The 16,656-nt window shown below is 40.9% G+C and overlaps 1 protein-coding gene across 1 annotated transcript in view; it reads left to right on the top strand.

Annotated features, from left to right (window-relative positions):
* Positions 1 to 13,723, top strand: part of LOC141144264 (phosphatidylinositol 5-phosphate 4-kinase type-2 alpha) — a 196,642-nt gene extending 182,919 nt beyond the window's left edge. Inside the window, exons 7-10 of the mRNA XM_073629764.1 lie at positions 3,474 to 3,587; positions 4,423 to 4,666; positions 7,950 to 8,053; positions 12,608 to 13,723. Of these exons, the coding sequence (XP_073485865.1) occupies positions 3,474 to 3,587; positions 4,423 to 4,666; positions 7,950 to 8,053; positions 12,608 to 12,688 (543 nt within the window). The 3' untranslated portion in view covers positions 12,689 to 13,723. The remainder of the gene's footprint in view (positions 1 to 3,473; positions 3,588 to 4,422; positions 4,667 to 7,949; positions 8,054 to 12,607) is intronic.
* Positions 13,724 to 16,656: the final 2,933 nt, after the last annotated feature.

Genomic DNA, 16,656 nt, shown 5'->3' with positions numbered 1-16,656 from the left:
TTTCTTCTGCTTTTTTTAATGCAAAATGGAAAAAAAAACTGATCAGTGTAAAGGCAGCCTAAATCTAAGCTAAAAAAATGTATATCAAATTGTGATGGAGGGAGGGAGGAGGAGGCCCGGGCAATATGAGAATTAGTTAAGGGTGAAGGTCCACTTAAAGCTGACCTTACACCTGCAGAATTTCATTCAAACATTGAAATGATAGGTGGGAGAACTGCCGCGCCAACTCTAAATAAAAAAATCAGCCAACACCACAATCAGACTAATTGTAAAATATAAATAAAACACTAATGTGTGGCGCTAATGAGATGTGCTAGGAATCGAAATGGGTGAATGTAAGGTCACATTAGTGATAGTGACACACAAAGTAACGAAAATATATAATCAAACATATATAGAATGTGTAACCACAAAGATATTATAGCTCATAAATCTGAGGGTCATAAACTATGTTGGTGACAAGGAAATGTAAGTGAATCACACTGAATGTAACATCAAAGGTAAAGACCAAAAAAATAAAAAGAACAAAGTGAGAAAAATGGTATAAAGCAATGAATGGTCCTGTGAATCACATTAACATAACAATGTAAACATGAGTGAATGAATGAGATAAGCAATACCGCATGTCTATTTTGTCAAACTATTAAAAGTCATAAACAAAAATAAATTACATATGGGTATAACATAGTGCATCTATAGTCCATATACAAAGTGGAGATTCATGAAAGTGCAGATATGGTGCTGTTGATACTCCAAAATTTCATAAATGCTTCTCAAAGCGTTGTTAGAGACATACTAACGTCCAAGACACTATCTTCTCCAAACCCAACTTCAAGCAAAGACCACCTCTGGTAAGGGCATTGCATTTTTCTTTGCTTGAAGTTGGGTTTGGAGAAGACTTTGAAATGCTCAGGTGTGAATGCAGCCTGAAAGGCGGCAGAATCTGGATGCTTTCTGAAGCCCAGCTCTGTCAGACGTTGCAAGGCCTTGTGTGGCTCAATAAGCCTAGCAGTGTGTGTCAGGCCATGTCCTACTGCAGCCGTTCTCCTCTTCATCTTCACTGACCTCCAACAATTGTCACATTCTTGCATCTGTTTTGACGTTCTCCATCCCCCAGAAGATTCATTGTTCATTGATAGGACATCAGTCAGGAGCCGGAGCTCAGACAGATTACTCTTCCCCTCCATGTGAGAGAGAAAGCTCTCTGGTGGCCACTCTTTTCATAGAGGCGCGGCAGCACCAATATGGTATAAAATGAGTGGTTCTAGTCCAGCTTAGTTCTTTTTAGCACTGACAGTCTGGGCAGGCTGCCAGGACCTAAGAAGTCAGCTGCTCAGTTGGGAATAGTAGGGAGGAAAAAAGATGATTACAGACAAGCCACATTCCTGTCAGATGGAACATCTCACTAAAACGCACTTTATGGTATCCTTGATCCTTTCATTTCATCCTATTTTTCCAACACTTTCCTTCCCGTCATCGCTTGAAATGGATGGTTGCAATCCTGAAGTTAGATGCGTTTCATGGTCACATAACCTTGTTAAACAGAAGAACAAAATTGTAAAGCTGGATATTTTTTTGGAGGAAATCTGTACTTAAAGAACATGTAGGCTGCCATTGCTGAGCTCTCCTTTAAAAATGCTACTTGCCTGGCTCTTTCTGATTCAGTATTTCTGAGGCACTCATCTGGAACAAGTACTCAGATCACAAGTTCACTCTTGTGACCTGCATTGCATCCTTGTTTTGGATCAGTGACTGTGAAAACTACAAATCCTGAAAGAGCCTATTGACCATCATTCTTAAAGCGGAACTAAACTCCCAAAAACACCATTTTAACCATTTTTTTATTCAAAGTAAACTCGCCAGTCTGTGTCTAGACACCCCTCAGCGTTACCCCCACAGCCATCTTCAGTAAGGGCAGATGACTCAACTATCATTCATTCTCTTGAATCTATCCACCATTACTGTGATGATGATTTAATCCAGTTGGAAAAAAACTGGCAAAAAAAGTCAGTAGGTAGCTTATGTTGCCTCTATGGCAATGTGTAAATAAACAGCCTGGCACGTGTGACAGCACATTTTTGGTGGCTCAGAAAATGCAATATTCCCTATTGCTCCTGTGCTCATAGGATTGAAGTGGAAGGGTTGGAAGGTGATTTTCAGTCCTCAGTTAATTTCTAAGCAACAAAGGCTGTGTAAAGTCTGAGTCCTCCTCCGAAATTTATACCAAGACAAATGGATGTTAGGGAGTGTGCTGCCAAAGATGCAAAACTGAAGAGACCTCGGTGGCAACACCTCCCCTGACAACCAGTATCAGCACAGTTGGTTTCGGTGAGGGTTTGGGCAACGCATAATGGATTTACCTTAGAAGTTCTTGAGTTGAAGGCGGGAGAGTGTCTTTGAAACAGAGATTTTTATGCACTTTCCTTGCAGTGGGAAAAAGGCTAATACACTGTCCAGACCCCACCTCCTTCAAAATATAAACGTTGTCACTGCATCACCTTAAGGGTGGAACCCTGCAAGTCTCCAACATGTCGCTTTCCATTGACTTATATCATATGTAAAATTGTTTTGGTTCCTTCATGCTCTCTCCTCTCTCCGCTATCTGTGTGAGTCACTTCAGACCGATTATGCTGACACCATAGAATCCTGGGGGATGGCCCCCAGCACACAACAGGTGATTGACAGCCTTAAGCTGACAATTGCTGCCAATGGCTCTTTCAGTAATCATTGTTCTGCTGGCCGGGAAGGCTTCCCACAACCCCACCTCTCTGGCTGGCAGAACACAATTAGTGCTGATGAGGGAATGCCTCCCGCAGCACTGACTGTGTTGATGGGGGGGGGTTTCTAGTGATTTTCTTTCCTTCTACCTGTGGCGTAAGGAAAGTCTCATAATCTATAGGCTGCTTTAGCTGTTCATGCTTCTCCCTGAGACTTTGTAGAGGGGGTATGTCCATTCCCTCCACTTGGATCTCAAATTACACTCAGTTCCCTGCACTATGCTCTGCAGTGTGTGACATCAGATCCCCGCCCCCTGCCTGCTAAAGCTTGGAAATGCTCACTGCTTTAGGAGGCTGTAGGGCAATGTTTCTCACCTCCAGTCCTCAAGTACCCCCAACAGGTCATGTTTTCAGGCTTTCCATTATTTTGCACAGGTGATTTGATCAGTTTCATTGCCTTAGTAATTACCACAGCCGTTTCATCTGAGGGAAATCCTGAAAACATGACCTGTTGGGGGAACTTGCATACTGGAGTTGAGAATCATTGCTGTAGGGGACTGCACATAATCAGGTACAACTTATGTAGGAGGATTTGTTTCATCTCTGCGTATACCCCGAAGCCAGTCACTTCACTGGGTATATGTAAGGGTTTACAACCACTTTAAATGCCCTTCTTTACTTGTGACCATGGAGAAGTAACCTAAGCCTCAGCTATAGGAGGTCATGTCCATTCAGTGCTTGTTTTGTTTTCTTCAGGCCAAAGAGCTCCCAACGTACAAAGATAACGATTTCATAAACGATGGTCAGAAAATCTACATTGATGAGAACAACAAAAAGATGTTTCAGGAGAAACTAAAGAAAGATGTTGAGGTAAGATACCTGTTTGGTTTGTAGTGACAAGAGTGCGCAGGCCCTCCCTGCTTTTCAAGGTTTTAACCATATAAAATATAGAGCCACCTGCCCCCCCCTACAATTAAACTATTTAAAGCCAAATTCTAGTTTGAGCATTTTAACACAATCTCAATTACCTATCCCTTCCCACACAGTTCCCAAAAAGAAAACAGATACATCTGAGAAGCACTGGATTTTTCATACTTATTAATATGCAGAGTGGCTGTAGTTGGGCAGCTCGCTTGCAACCAGGTGTACCCTCCAATGGGTACCCAGAAGCACCATTTAGATCTTAAATCGCGCCAGAATATAAGATTAAATTCATAAAGGAGTCCAAAACAGGTTTAATGTTTCCCAAAACAGCCAACTTGTTTCGGGGGTAGCACATGCTCCCCCTTCATCAGGACACAATAATGTTTATAAGTATTTAAATTGACTCAGGAAAGCAGATGCCAAAGAAATATTAAATGTACTGCTTTCAAAGAAACCAGATGGGGCAGACTCATGCAAGTAAAAAGGCTGCAACGATTCAACGGATCCAGTTATATACTCGCCCTATTTCTGGTGCTGTCCCCCACAGACTCACCAATCCAGCATTGCGGCACCTCTCTGCCTCCGGGTTAAACAATGGCCAGCGGCATTTAAAGGGTTTGTTACCCCAACACTTCATATTCCTGATATGTGCCTGCTGTACCGTTTACGTAAAACCATTGATTTCACAGATGTCTCATTCCATCACAGAGCTGCTTTTTTTTTTTTTTTTTTTTTATATATATTTCATTGTTCGTTAATAAATGTAATTTCTTCCCTCTAGTTTTTGGCTCAGTTGAAGCTTATGGATTACAGCCTGCTGGTGGGAATCCACGATGTGGAGAGGGCCGAGCAGGAGGATGTGGAGAGCGAGGACAATGAGGGAGAAGAAGAGGGTGAAAGTGATGGGATGCACCCTGTAGGCACTCCTCCGGACAGCCCTGGGAATACGCTGAACAGTTCAAAGCCTCTCCCTCCCGGGGAGTTCGACCCAACTATTGACGTATATGGGATTAAAAGCCATGACAGTACGTCACTATAAAATAAATGTACCGTATAATCAGTGCAAATATGACCTAAATGCAAAATTAACATTAGAGGCCCTCTGTGATTGCCTCCAACACTTATCAGAGTATGTCCACCATAAAACAATGCAAATAGTCAGTGCAGCACAACCATTCATACTTGATAGAAGAGGAGGGTTTATTTACAAGGAAGGTGGGACTTTGCATGAAGCACGTGGCAGCAAAAAAGGTAAATGGGTGAACATAAAGGAATTTTATTAGATGCTAAAATGTAAACCTACATATTTCCGGTATCAATGGTAAATGGTAACATACATTTAATACATTGATGGATAGCATAGTAAAAATATACATGTAGCACTAATATATCAAGGGTAAGTAGTAAGCATGATAACAATAAAATTGGCAATACTATCTCGTGGTATGACTGCAAAAATTCCCTAGTTCACCGCAAAGGAGGATTAGGATAGAACAGTAATTCAAGAGTATTGCCTGCAGAACCTATGGCCTTGCTGGACCTGTGGGGGTAAGTACTGCATAGTAACTTAAAAGGATCTGGGTAAGATAGGTAAAGAAATCAAATCAACTATGTAATAACTCAAATAAGTGCAATAGGCGGAAACCGTGTCACAAAAAGTCCCAATTGTGAATATTTCCTCCACCGCTGTGGTAATTCAATGTAATCGTTCAAAATTATGTTATCCAATGTGTTTCGTAACCAACTTTAGACAGATTGCCTGCTCACCTCCAGACTGACGCCATTACAGAGTCACAATCGCCTGATAAGGTATCTCTCTGGATGATGCTGGAACACTCCTGCAAGAAACGTCCCTGAGCCACGCTATTCCACTTCTGGAGTCTCGATCAACCAATTGTGACCATAGAATAAACATGAAAAGCCATAGTGCTCTTTGCTTCAAATGATTTATTTAAAAACGAAACAAAGGGATTAAAAACCACTCACATAGATATGTAAATAACATGCATATAATCAGCTCAGTGAAATTAAATAAGAAAAAAAGGGGGTTGAATCGCGCTAAAACAGATTGGTGATCATACACATCATCACCAAACCAAATATTTAGAACTAAGTGAAGAGTTCCCCTTTAGTGTATACATAATATACAAAACACATGTCAAATGAATAATCAAGCCAAAAATAAAATGTTCAAAGTGATAATAAAAAGTCCATGTATAAAAAATAAATCACCCAAGTGATACGAAAGTATCTTAAAAAAGTTCCAAAAAACAAAGTGCGATTCAACCCCCTTTTTTTCTTATTTAATTTCACTGTGTTTGTGTTACATAGATGAATCGCAGCTATAATTGTTATTGTTTATGTATTTCACTGTAGCGCAGTTATTCCCCTCATTTTTCTTATATAATCAGCACACCACGCTCTTACACAAGCAGATGTCCTGGATAACAGCTCCTCCCACCTTGTACGTGTTACGCCCTCAGCTTCTTCAGCAGGTGGGGAGCCGTCAGTTGTTTGGCGCTTAAATAGATAGATAGATAAGGTCCCTAACCACACATTCATACATCTCCTAGGGCCAATTTAGACAGGATCTGATTAACCTACCAGCATGTCTTTGGAGTGTGGGAGTAAACCGGAGTACCCGGAGGAAACCCACACAGGCACAGGGAGAACATGCAAACTCCAAGCAGATGGTGTCATGGTTGGGATTCGAACCAATGACCCTTTTTGCTGCTAGGTAAAAGTGCTAACCACTACACCACTGTGCTGCCCAGACGATTGTGACTCTGTAATGGGGTCATGAGTCTGGAGGTGAGCAGGCAATCTGTCTAAAGGTGGTGGTCACTGAACACATTGGATTGCATCATTTTGAACTGTTGCGTTGAGTTACCACAGCGGTGGAGCAAATATTCTCAATTGGGACTTTTTGTGACACTGTTTCACATTGCACTTATTTGAGTTGTTATTACATTGTTGATTTGTATTAAGTATGAATGGTTGCGCTGCACTGATTATTTGCATTGTTTTTAGTACGTTACTATACATTCTATGAATTTTGCATTTATTTTTCCACAAACATGAAGCAGCTTTTCTCATTGTGTAAGTTATCAAAGGTAACATGATGGTTAGACTTAAAGGATTAGTTCACTCCGACAACAAGGCCCTGCCATTCACAGTTTTCTGTGAATTAATGCCTAAAAGTACCGTCCGCCATTATGGCTGACGGCTTGTAGTTTTCAATGAGCTGAGAGGGCGCTGGTGAGCATCCTCGTAGTCCATTGATCTTCCTGATCTCAGGTAACTGTCTGCGTACAAGGCTGGGCAGACAGCTATGCTGAGAGTCTGCAGGAGCTGGACATCTGCTGATCACGGGTGCAATGCTCTGCAGGCTCATTAGAAAATAAATAAATAAATGCACATTTTTTTTTACCTGCAAAAAATGTGCATTTATTATTTTTTTTAAAAGGTGATCTTATCCTTTAAGCTAGCCACAGATGTTGCATTCTGTAAAATCACCTTTCAATCTACCAACAGCTATGTAGTGTAAGGGCCTTCTGTATGGATATAAATTGAATTGTATAGGTAGGATCTTGCACTAAGTTGTTGACAAATCCAAAGCTGTACAATCTACATTACTAAAGTTACATAACATGGCCTACCTAAACAATCCACTCATTTTGTATCCATTCAGTCAGACGCTTGCATTACTAAAGTTCCTCTTTGATACACTGTGAGCAGGCAGGCATTTTATTGCAGAAGAGATCTGTAATGTCTCCTCTGCAATAAAACATACCTGCCTGCTGACAGCGATCCCTGGACTGTAAACTGAGCTGCGCATGTGCAGTGCAACTTACAGCAGCCGGGCCGATTCTGTGTGACTAGCTCCTGCACATGCGCAGCACACTGGTAGTTCATTGACTCTTCCTCCAGCTCTGCAACTGAAAGTCCATACAGGCAGAGCGCTGGAGGAAGTGTTTGCAGGAACCTGACATTGCACTTACAATCCATTGATCATGGGTGCAATACTTTGCAGGTTCTTGTAAAATTAAATAAATGCACATGTTTTCCTGGAAAAATACAGTATGTGCATTTATTATTATTTTTTAAAGGTAAACTTAACCTTTATCTAGCAAATTGACCAGAGAGTGCATGTACTATAGGTTTTTGTGTATGTATAGCAGGGACATTAGACTGTAAGCTCCTCTGGAACGAGAATGATGTGGAGGATGTCCCCTGTAAGTAATATATTTGTGTTTTGATAAATACACAATGTAAATCATTCATCTTCTATTTTCTGTTCCTGATCAGATGCACCAAGGAAGGAAGTCTATTTCATGGCCATTATTGACATATTAACTCACTATGATGCAAAAAAGAAGGCGGCCCATGCGGCAAAAACTGTTAAACATGGAGTAAGTATGGTGGTATTCCTCTTCTCATTGTAGTTACAGGTTTTCAATACATAGGCCTGGGAGTCCGTTTTGAGCCTAGAGTACACTAATGGTGGGCATGCTGACAGCCGTAAGTGCTGTTTTACTTCATGTACTATTTCAGTGGCTTCAGTATATTTATATTATGTCTTATGAAATCCTCCTAGATTTCCTCCTCTGCTACATCTGACACCATCTCTTCTAGAGTGTAAACGTAAAGCTCATCAAACCACCAAAACAAAAATTAAATATATTGCAATTTACCAGTTCTTAAATTAGGTGGCTGATTTGGTTTCTTCTTTTTTTTTTCAGGATTTTTTCCTTTTTTTTAACTAATAAACCTGCAAATAACACACTTCTGTCCTTTCATGGCTATGCTTATTTTTCTGCCCTGCAACTATAATGGTAACCATGGTTGTTACACAGCCTGGACCTCAAACATACAAAAATGACATTTAAATCCTGCAAGGCTATTTAAAACACCTGATATCCCCATATTTTTGAACATATTCAAAAATATGGGGATTTGGTTACACCATATGGCCATATAGTGCTATGCCCACTACTGCGTCAAAGTACCCCATTATCAATGGGTCCTACACTATTCATAGAATGAAAGGTCCTGCATCTCAACCATGGGAGACAAACTCCTCTTTATGGGAGAACTATAAGGACTCCTCCTATAACACAGGTGGACACTAATGGCACTATAGCAGCACCATCTTGAATGTAAATGCATTTTTAGGGTGTGCCCCCCAAGTCTGTTTGGACCTCAAACATGTCTGGCTTTATTCAGCTCTGTTACCAGGGGGGATTGATGGAAGTAGTAGATTACACAATACAGACAAGGTTTTTTGTGCTTCATTTTAAGCCCATAGGAAGTGAGGAGACAGCATTTCTGGCAAGAACAGACATTTTCTGTACTTGCTGAAAATGTAATGCTAAAAAAACAAAAACAAAACAAATGCAGCCACCACTTCTAAGATAAGCTAAAATCTATATAAAATAAACTTTTTGGGGGTTTAGATACTCTTTAAAGAAGAACTCTCACTTTTTGCTTTGTTAGACCAGCTACGTGGTCAGACGAGATCCCCCTTACCCCGACGAGATCCCCCTTACCCCCCTGATGTCCGATAACATAGCTAGCAAGGAAATGACGGTTATAACTGACGCTTACATCAAGCACTTTCCCAAGATACATGCCGGCAAGAGGAAAGCAGAAGGAAGGAGAACTGTCAGCCTCCCGTCCCTCTGCATTCCACTTGCTGCTGCTTGTCTTGAGCACGTTCTTGAAGCTTAGACATGCGCTGGTTATCAACAGTTGTTCCCCCTAGGGGGCAGAAAAATGAAATGAGAGTGCCTCTTTAAGGGCTCATTCAGAAGGCAGATTAGAGCCGTCTTCTGTGCAGAGTCACTGGCAGATGTGTGTGCATCCATCTTGGAGCTGCATGTAGGCAGCCCATAGAAGTGCATGCACACACAGCGCCGGCAAGGTTTTTACAGTGGGGAAAATAATTATTTGATCCTCTGCAGATTTTGTAAGTTTTCCCACTTACAAAGAAATTAAGGGTCTATCATTTTTATCATAGATGTATTTTAAAAGATCATAAAAGAGTATCAACCAAAAAGCCAGAAAAAGACATATAAAACAAATGCTATAAATTAAGTTGGGAGTTCAGTGAGTAAAATGAGTATTGGATCCCCAGGCAAAACATGACTTAGTACTTGGTAGAGAAACCCTTGTTGGCAAACACAGAGGTAAGACGTTTCTTGTAGTTGGTTACCAGGTTTGCACACACTCCAGGAGGGATTTTGGTCCTCTTCTTTACAGATCTTCTCTAAATCCTTAAGGTTTTTTGGCTGTCTCTCTGCAACTTGAAGTTTCAGCTCCCTCCCATACATTTTCTATAGGACTAAGGTCTGGAGACTGACTAGGTCACTCCATGACCTTAAAGGTGAAGTTCAGCCTGAGCTTTTTAGGCTAGGCTTCTCCTATGGGTCACAGGAATGCAATTCGCTTTGCACACCTGTGATCCATTTTTAGCGGAGAGCGGTCTGAAGCCTCATCCCAACTTAGGAAGTCTGGATCCGCCAGCTGCCTGGACTGATGGCAGTCTGAGCCTCTCAGCGAGCCGCTGAGACGGCCGTTCCCCGCGCCTCTACAGCTCAGCGCTCCAATGAGCGTGAAGGAGTAGAGCAGGAGAGATGCTGACTGACAGGCAGCAGCTCTCCGCTCAGGGAGGTGAGAGAACCGAGCTATCGGTGGTGTTCCGTGGCTTGGTTCTCACAGTGCAGAGGCAGTGGGGGACAGATAACATAGGTAAGTATAAATCTCAAAAAAAAAAAAAAAAAAAAAAACTACTTCTCCTTTTTAATGTGCTTCTTCTTGAGCCACTCCTTTGTTGCCTTGGCAGTATGTTTTGGGTCCTTGTCATGCTGGAAGACCCATCCACGACCCATCTTCAGAGTTTTGGCTGAGAGAAGATTTTACAATACATGGCCCCGTCCATTGGCCCCTCAATGCTGCAAAGTCAACCTGTACCCTTAGTAGAGAAACCACCCCAAAGCATCATGTTTCCACCTCCGTGCTTGACTGTAGGGATGGTGTTCTTGGGGTCATAGTCAGCATTTTTCTACCTCCAAACACGGTGAGTCGAGTTAATGCCAAAGAGCTAAATTTTGGTCTCATCTGATCACAGCACTTTCTCCCAATCCTGCTCTGAATCATTTAGATGTTCATTGGCATGACTGTACATGTGCCTTCTTGAGGAGGTGGACTCACCGTGTTTGGAGGAAGAAAAATGCTGACTCTGACCCAAACAACACAGTCCCTACAGTCAAGCACGGAGGTGGAAACATTATGCTTTGGGGCTGTTTCTCTGCTAAAGGTACAGACCAACTTTGCCGCATTGAGGGGCCAGTGTATTGTAAACTCTTGGATGAGAACCTTGAACACTGAAGATGGGTCATGGATGAATCTTTCAGCATGACAATGACCCAAAGTATACCACCGAGGCAACAAAGGAGTGGCTCAAGAAGAAACACATTAAGATCATGGAGTGGCCTAGCCAGTGTCCAGACCTTAATCCTATAGAAAATTTATGGAAGGAGCTGAAACTTTGCCAAGCGACAGCCAAGAAACCTTAAGGATTTCGAGAAGATCTGTAAAGAAGAGGACCAAAATCCCTCCTGAGATGTGTGCAAACCTGGTAACCAACTACCAGAAACGTCTTACCTCTGTTTGCCAACAAGGGTTTCTCTACCAAGTACTAAGTCATGTTTTGCTTGGGGATCAAATACTTATTTTACTCACTGAACTGCAACTCAATCTATAACATTTGTATGTATTTGTATGTGTGTTTTTTTTTCTGGATTTTTGGTTGATATTCTGTCTCTATCATACCTATGATAAAAATTATAGACCCTTCATTTCTTTGTAAGTGGGCAAACTTACAAAATCTGCAGGGGATCAAATCATCATTTTCCCTACTGTACATGCACACTCGACCTGGTGCACGGATCTGAACACAGAGCTTCTGCGTTCAGATCCGTGCACCTGCTCCAGCCCCGCATGTCCAGCTTTGAAATGCAATTGTGTTTGTGCGCTGCATGTGCATCCACTTCAGTGAACTGCCTGCACTAATCTGCCATCTGAATGAGCCCTAAAGGTAAACCATTATGATCTTATAGCTTGTAATGTATTTTACATGAAATGTTTTGGAGAGCGTATTTGTCAGTACCTGAGTGTGCCTTTCTGTCATTAAGGAAGGCGTGGATCCTGTGTTCCTGTAAAGCAGGGACAAGGATCCATGTATTCCCTTAGTAAAATCACCTTCCACACTGTACCAACACTGGCTAAGCATACAGTTAACCCTTTGATCTCCCCTTCCCAGCCAGTGTCATTAGTACAGTGGCAGTGCATATTTTTAGCACTGATCACTGTATTAGTGTCACTGGTTCCCAAAAAAGTGTCTAAAGTGTCAGATTTGTCCGCCGCAATGTCACAGTCCCGCTATATGTCGCTGATCGCCACCATTACTAGTGAAAAATAAAATAAACGCGTAAAAATTCCATAATATCCCATCATTTGTAAACGCTATAACTTTTTTGCGCAAACCAATCAATATACATTTATTGGGATTTCTTTTACCAAAATGATGTGGCAGAATACATATTGGCCTAAATTTTATGAAGAAATTCGATTTTTGAAATTTTTTATTGGATATGTTTTTACAGCAGAAAGTAAAAATAGTTTTTTTCTCAATTGTCGTTAATTTTTTTTATAGTGCAACAAATAAACGCAGAAGTGATCAAATGCCACCAAAAGAAATCTTTACTTGTATGAAAAAAAGGACATAAATTTTATTTGGGTACAGCGTCGCCAGTTAAAATAACGCAGTGCCATATTGCAAAAAATGGCCTGGCCATGAAGGGCGGTGGTGGTGGGGAGGGGGGGGTTAAATCTTCTGAAACTGAAGTAGTTTAATATGCCATGCATATTTTTTGCATTGCTAATTATTCTCTTTCCTTTCAAAGGCAGGTGCAGAGATCTCCACTGTTAATCCAGAGCAGTATTCTAAGCGTTTCTTGGACTTTATTAACAATATCCTGACGTAACCTCTCCTGTTACCAGTAGAACGTTCTAGAAGACAGACCTTGGTGGAGTATGGTTGGAAAGACAGACGGACCGTGCTGGAACTTGAGCTCACCATGCAGAGAAGAACATCCCTCCCCCAGTAACCTACATCTTCTGGAAAAGATGGCCTGAGTGGAGGGAATTTACTAACTTCCGTCGCTTCCTGGCATAGTCCTAGTTATTTTTTACTTTTTTCATGTTTAATTCAAGGGAAAAAAAAACAAAAAAAAAACAAAAACAAACATTGAATCTGCTCTATGAAGTTGCACAAAAAATGATAATAATGCACAGCTGCAAGTAGCGATAAGTGGATGAAGTATTTGGGATCCAGCAAAGCAACATGCATGTGAAGTTTATTAAAATGGTATCAAACAGTAAACTGTAGATCAGTTTATTTTATTTTAAGTTTTTTTTTTTTTTTTTTTCTTTATTGTTAGATTGTCAGTATTCATTAGGATAATAACAAAAGAGGAAGGAACACACCGCTTAAGTTCTGCAAATCTTAACTGTTGGTGCAAACCGTAACTGCTCGCGTTCCGAAGGACAGGCGTGAAAGCAATGCATTTTGGGAGGGGACAGATTTTCACCGCTATACAAAGAGCTTCAATGCGTGATGCTTCATTAAATCAAACTGGGATTGTTGATGCCATATTGACGAAGTCCATGCGTCTCTCCACCCTTGCCACAATAATATGCACTTCACTTTAAAGGGAGCTGCTTTTTTCCTTTTTTCACTTTTTATTTTTTTTTTTAATTTTTTGTAGCGGTACCATCCAGTTTTAATGTTACAAAGACAAGCGTGCTTGCATAGATTTAGGCAATACAAATAACCTATTGATTCTATAGCTTTGAACAAGCAAGGTCAACCATGGGAGTCGATAAAGAACAACTGTTTACATTGTAGTGTGGGGGCATTTCTGTTCTTGCCTGTAATCTTCACGTCTGTATCCTAATATGTTCCATAGATGTTATTTTCATGTGTTACAATTGGAAATACAGCAATTGTATGGATTCAATGTCTGGCTGCTTTTGAGATTTAATTTCAGGCTTAAGAGAATCATTTTGAGCCTTCTGTCTCAGATGTTATGCTCGATAAGTCAAAATTGGTGTTTATGATTTCTGTTTCATATAAATGTTACCTCTGTGGATGAATACAATTCATGAATATGCTCTTATCCTGTTTAGTCTTGTAAGGCCCATTTCACATGTCATTGGTTCAAAGAAAAAACGGTTTCAGTTTAGATCAGTTTGCACATTCCTTTTCAGTTCAGTTTACATCCGTTTATATTCAGTTTACATCCGTTTCTGCATCTGTATTTTCTTGCAGAAACCAATCAGAGGTGACAAAAGTGTAAAAAAAAAAAAATATGCTTCTTTCCTAAAAATGGACATAGATGGAACGTTACGTTTCAATGGATCTGGACGTTGGCTGTTACATTTAAAAAAGACAGACCTGAACGGACATGGATATAGGCGGATATAAACGGATGATCATCCGTTTACATCCACCCACCTGTAGACATACATTGTGGTTCAGTCAGGATCCGTCTTAAAAACTGACAGATGGATGTAGACTGAAAATTTGTGTGAAAGGGGCAGAGAAAATTGAGTACTGTCCGTGATACTTTTTTTATTTATTATTCTTACACATTATGTTAAAGTTTTACGACCGCTCTGTGACTAGCATCCCCCCCTGCATTCCCCCCTAGCTCTCCCTCTGTCTTATCTCACTTACTCTGCTGCTATCTTTATTACCATTGATTTGTATGTGTTTGGTTTTCTCTTTTTTTTTTTTTTTTCTTCTTCTTTAATATTCTGCTTAAAAATTTGTGAATCAGTACTGCTTGGACCTTGAAGAAGGGGAAATACCCCGAAAGCCTGTCCTGAAAAATTGTATGTTAGTGCAAATAAAAAAAGTATCACGGACAGTACTCAATTTTCTCTGTCACAATTGCACTAATACGGCTACAATCAAATCAAGTGTGAAAGGGGCCTAATGAACTGGTTACTGGGAATTGTAGATGCTTTCTCTACAAGCATGTTCGTCACTAAAAGACCAGCAGAAGAAGCAGCCTATATTTCCGTAGGTTTATTAAGAAAAATGTCAAAGTAGAACTAAGCAAAACTTTTCATTTTGAGTTGAGTAGTTTTTTTTTTTTGCCATCTGTATCATTGGGGAGATTTCTGCTTGCTTTCTGACTCATAGCCAAAACAGGAAGTGACCAGTGGCCCCATTGGAAGATTTCCACTCTTGCTGTTCCGGGACAACCCACAATTTGGAATTTTCCTTCACTTTTGCTAATAACCGTAAAGAGGACAAAGAGGGTGAATCACACACCGCAATAAAAAGCTAACAGATGTTTTAATCCCTCTCCACCCTATCCAAGACTAAAAAACGTTTTGCCTTTAGCTATGCAGTAAAACCTTGGATTGTGAGCAGAAACGTGCTTGTAATCCAAAGCACTCGTATATCAAAACTAATTTCCCCATAAGAAATAATGGAAACTCGGATTATTCGTTCCACAACCATTTATTCATATAAAAATGATTACAGGAATACAAAATACAGTATAACATCATAGGAGCTACAGAGTATAAAAGAGAAGAGAGGCGGTTCACACTGCCATGACCTGAAAGTTGGCACGACTTTGCCAGGCAACTTCAGGGAATGCCTGGGATAATCTTCCTGTAATGTCGGATCCAAATCGCAATAATTAAGATAAGGATCCAGCTTGGAGGCACCTTCCATTAACGGCTTGCTGACCGCCTCACGCAGATATACTGCGACAGAAGGGCTCGTACAGGCAGAATCATGTACCTGTACGTTCCCCTTTAAGAGGCGGCCAGTGGGCACGCGCCCGTGGCAAGCTCCGTGAGTCAGGTTGCGGGTCCCATGGACGCGATCGCTGCGGGGATACCCGCGATCGCCTCACGGGGAGGAAGAACAGGGAGATGCTAATGTAAACAAGCATCTTCCCGTTCTGCCTAGTGACAGTGTCACTGTTCTCTGCTCCCTGCCATTGGAGCAGAGATCAATGACGTGTCACACACAGTCCATTCCCCCTACAATTAGAAACGCGCCCCTAGGACACACTTAACCCCTACACTGCCACCTAGTGGTTAACCCCTTCACTGCCAGTGTCATTTACACAGGAATCAGTGCATTTGTATAGCACTGATTGCTGTATAAATGACAGTGGTCCCAAAAATGTCTGATGTGTCCGCCATAATGTCGCAGTCACAATAAAAATCACTGATCGCCGCCTTTGTAAAAAAAAAAATTAATAAAAATGCCATAAAACTATCCCCTATTTTGTAAACACTATAACTTTTGCGCCAACCGATCAATAATTGCTTATTGCGATTTTTTTTTTTTTTTTTTTTTTTTTTTTTTTTTTTTACCAAAAATATGTAGAAGAATACGTATCGGCCTAAACTGAGGAAAAAAATAGTTTTTTTTATATATTCTGGGGGAATATTTATTATAGCAATAAGTAAAAAATAATGCGTTTTTTTTTATAGCGCAAAAAATAAAAAGTGCAGGGGTGATCAAATACCACCAAAAGAAAGCTCTATTTGTGGGGAAAAAAAGGACGTCAATTTTGTTTGGTAGCCATGTCGCACGACCGCGCAATTGTCAGTTAAAGCGACGCAGTGCCGAATCGCAAAAAGTACTCTGGTCAGGAAGGGGGTAAAATCTTCCGGGGCTGAAGTGGTTAAAGTCTATGGGCACAAGTCAAATAGAATTCGCCTTGAAGTAGTACAGGAACCTTTTCTAAAGTCGGAGCGACTTCAGTAGTGCTAATTAAGACAGCCCTCATTGACTAAAATGGGATTTCACATGTCACGCGACTTGGAGTCTCCCAAGTCCCGGCATTGTGAACTGAGCCTTATACTTAGTTGTGACATGGCACTACTCATATTGCAGGACCTCCCTTGTTTATCAAGT

Source organism: Aquarana catesbeiana, linkage group LG05 (assembly GCF_042186555.1).
Source record: "Aquarana catesbeiana isolate 2022-GZ linkage group LG05, ASM4218655v1, whole genome shotgun sequence".
NCBI classification, from domain to species: Eukaryota; Metazoa; Chordata; class Amphibia; order Anura; family Ranidae; genus Aquarana; species Aquarana catesbeiana.
This window is presented reverse-complemented; position numbering and strand designations above follow the sequence as displayed.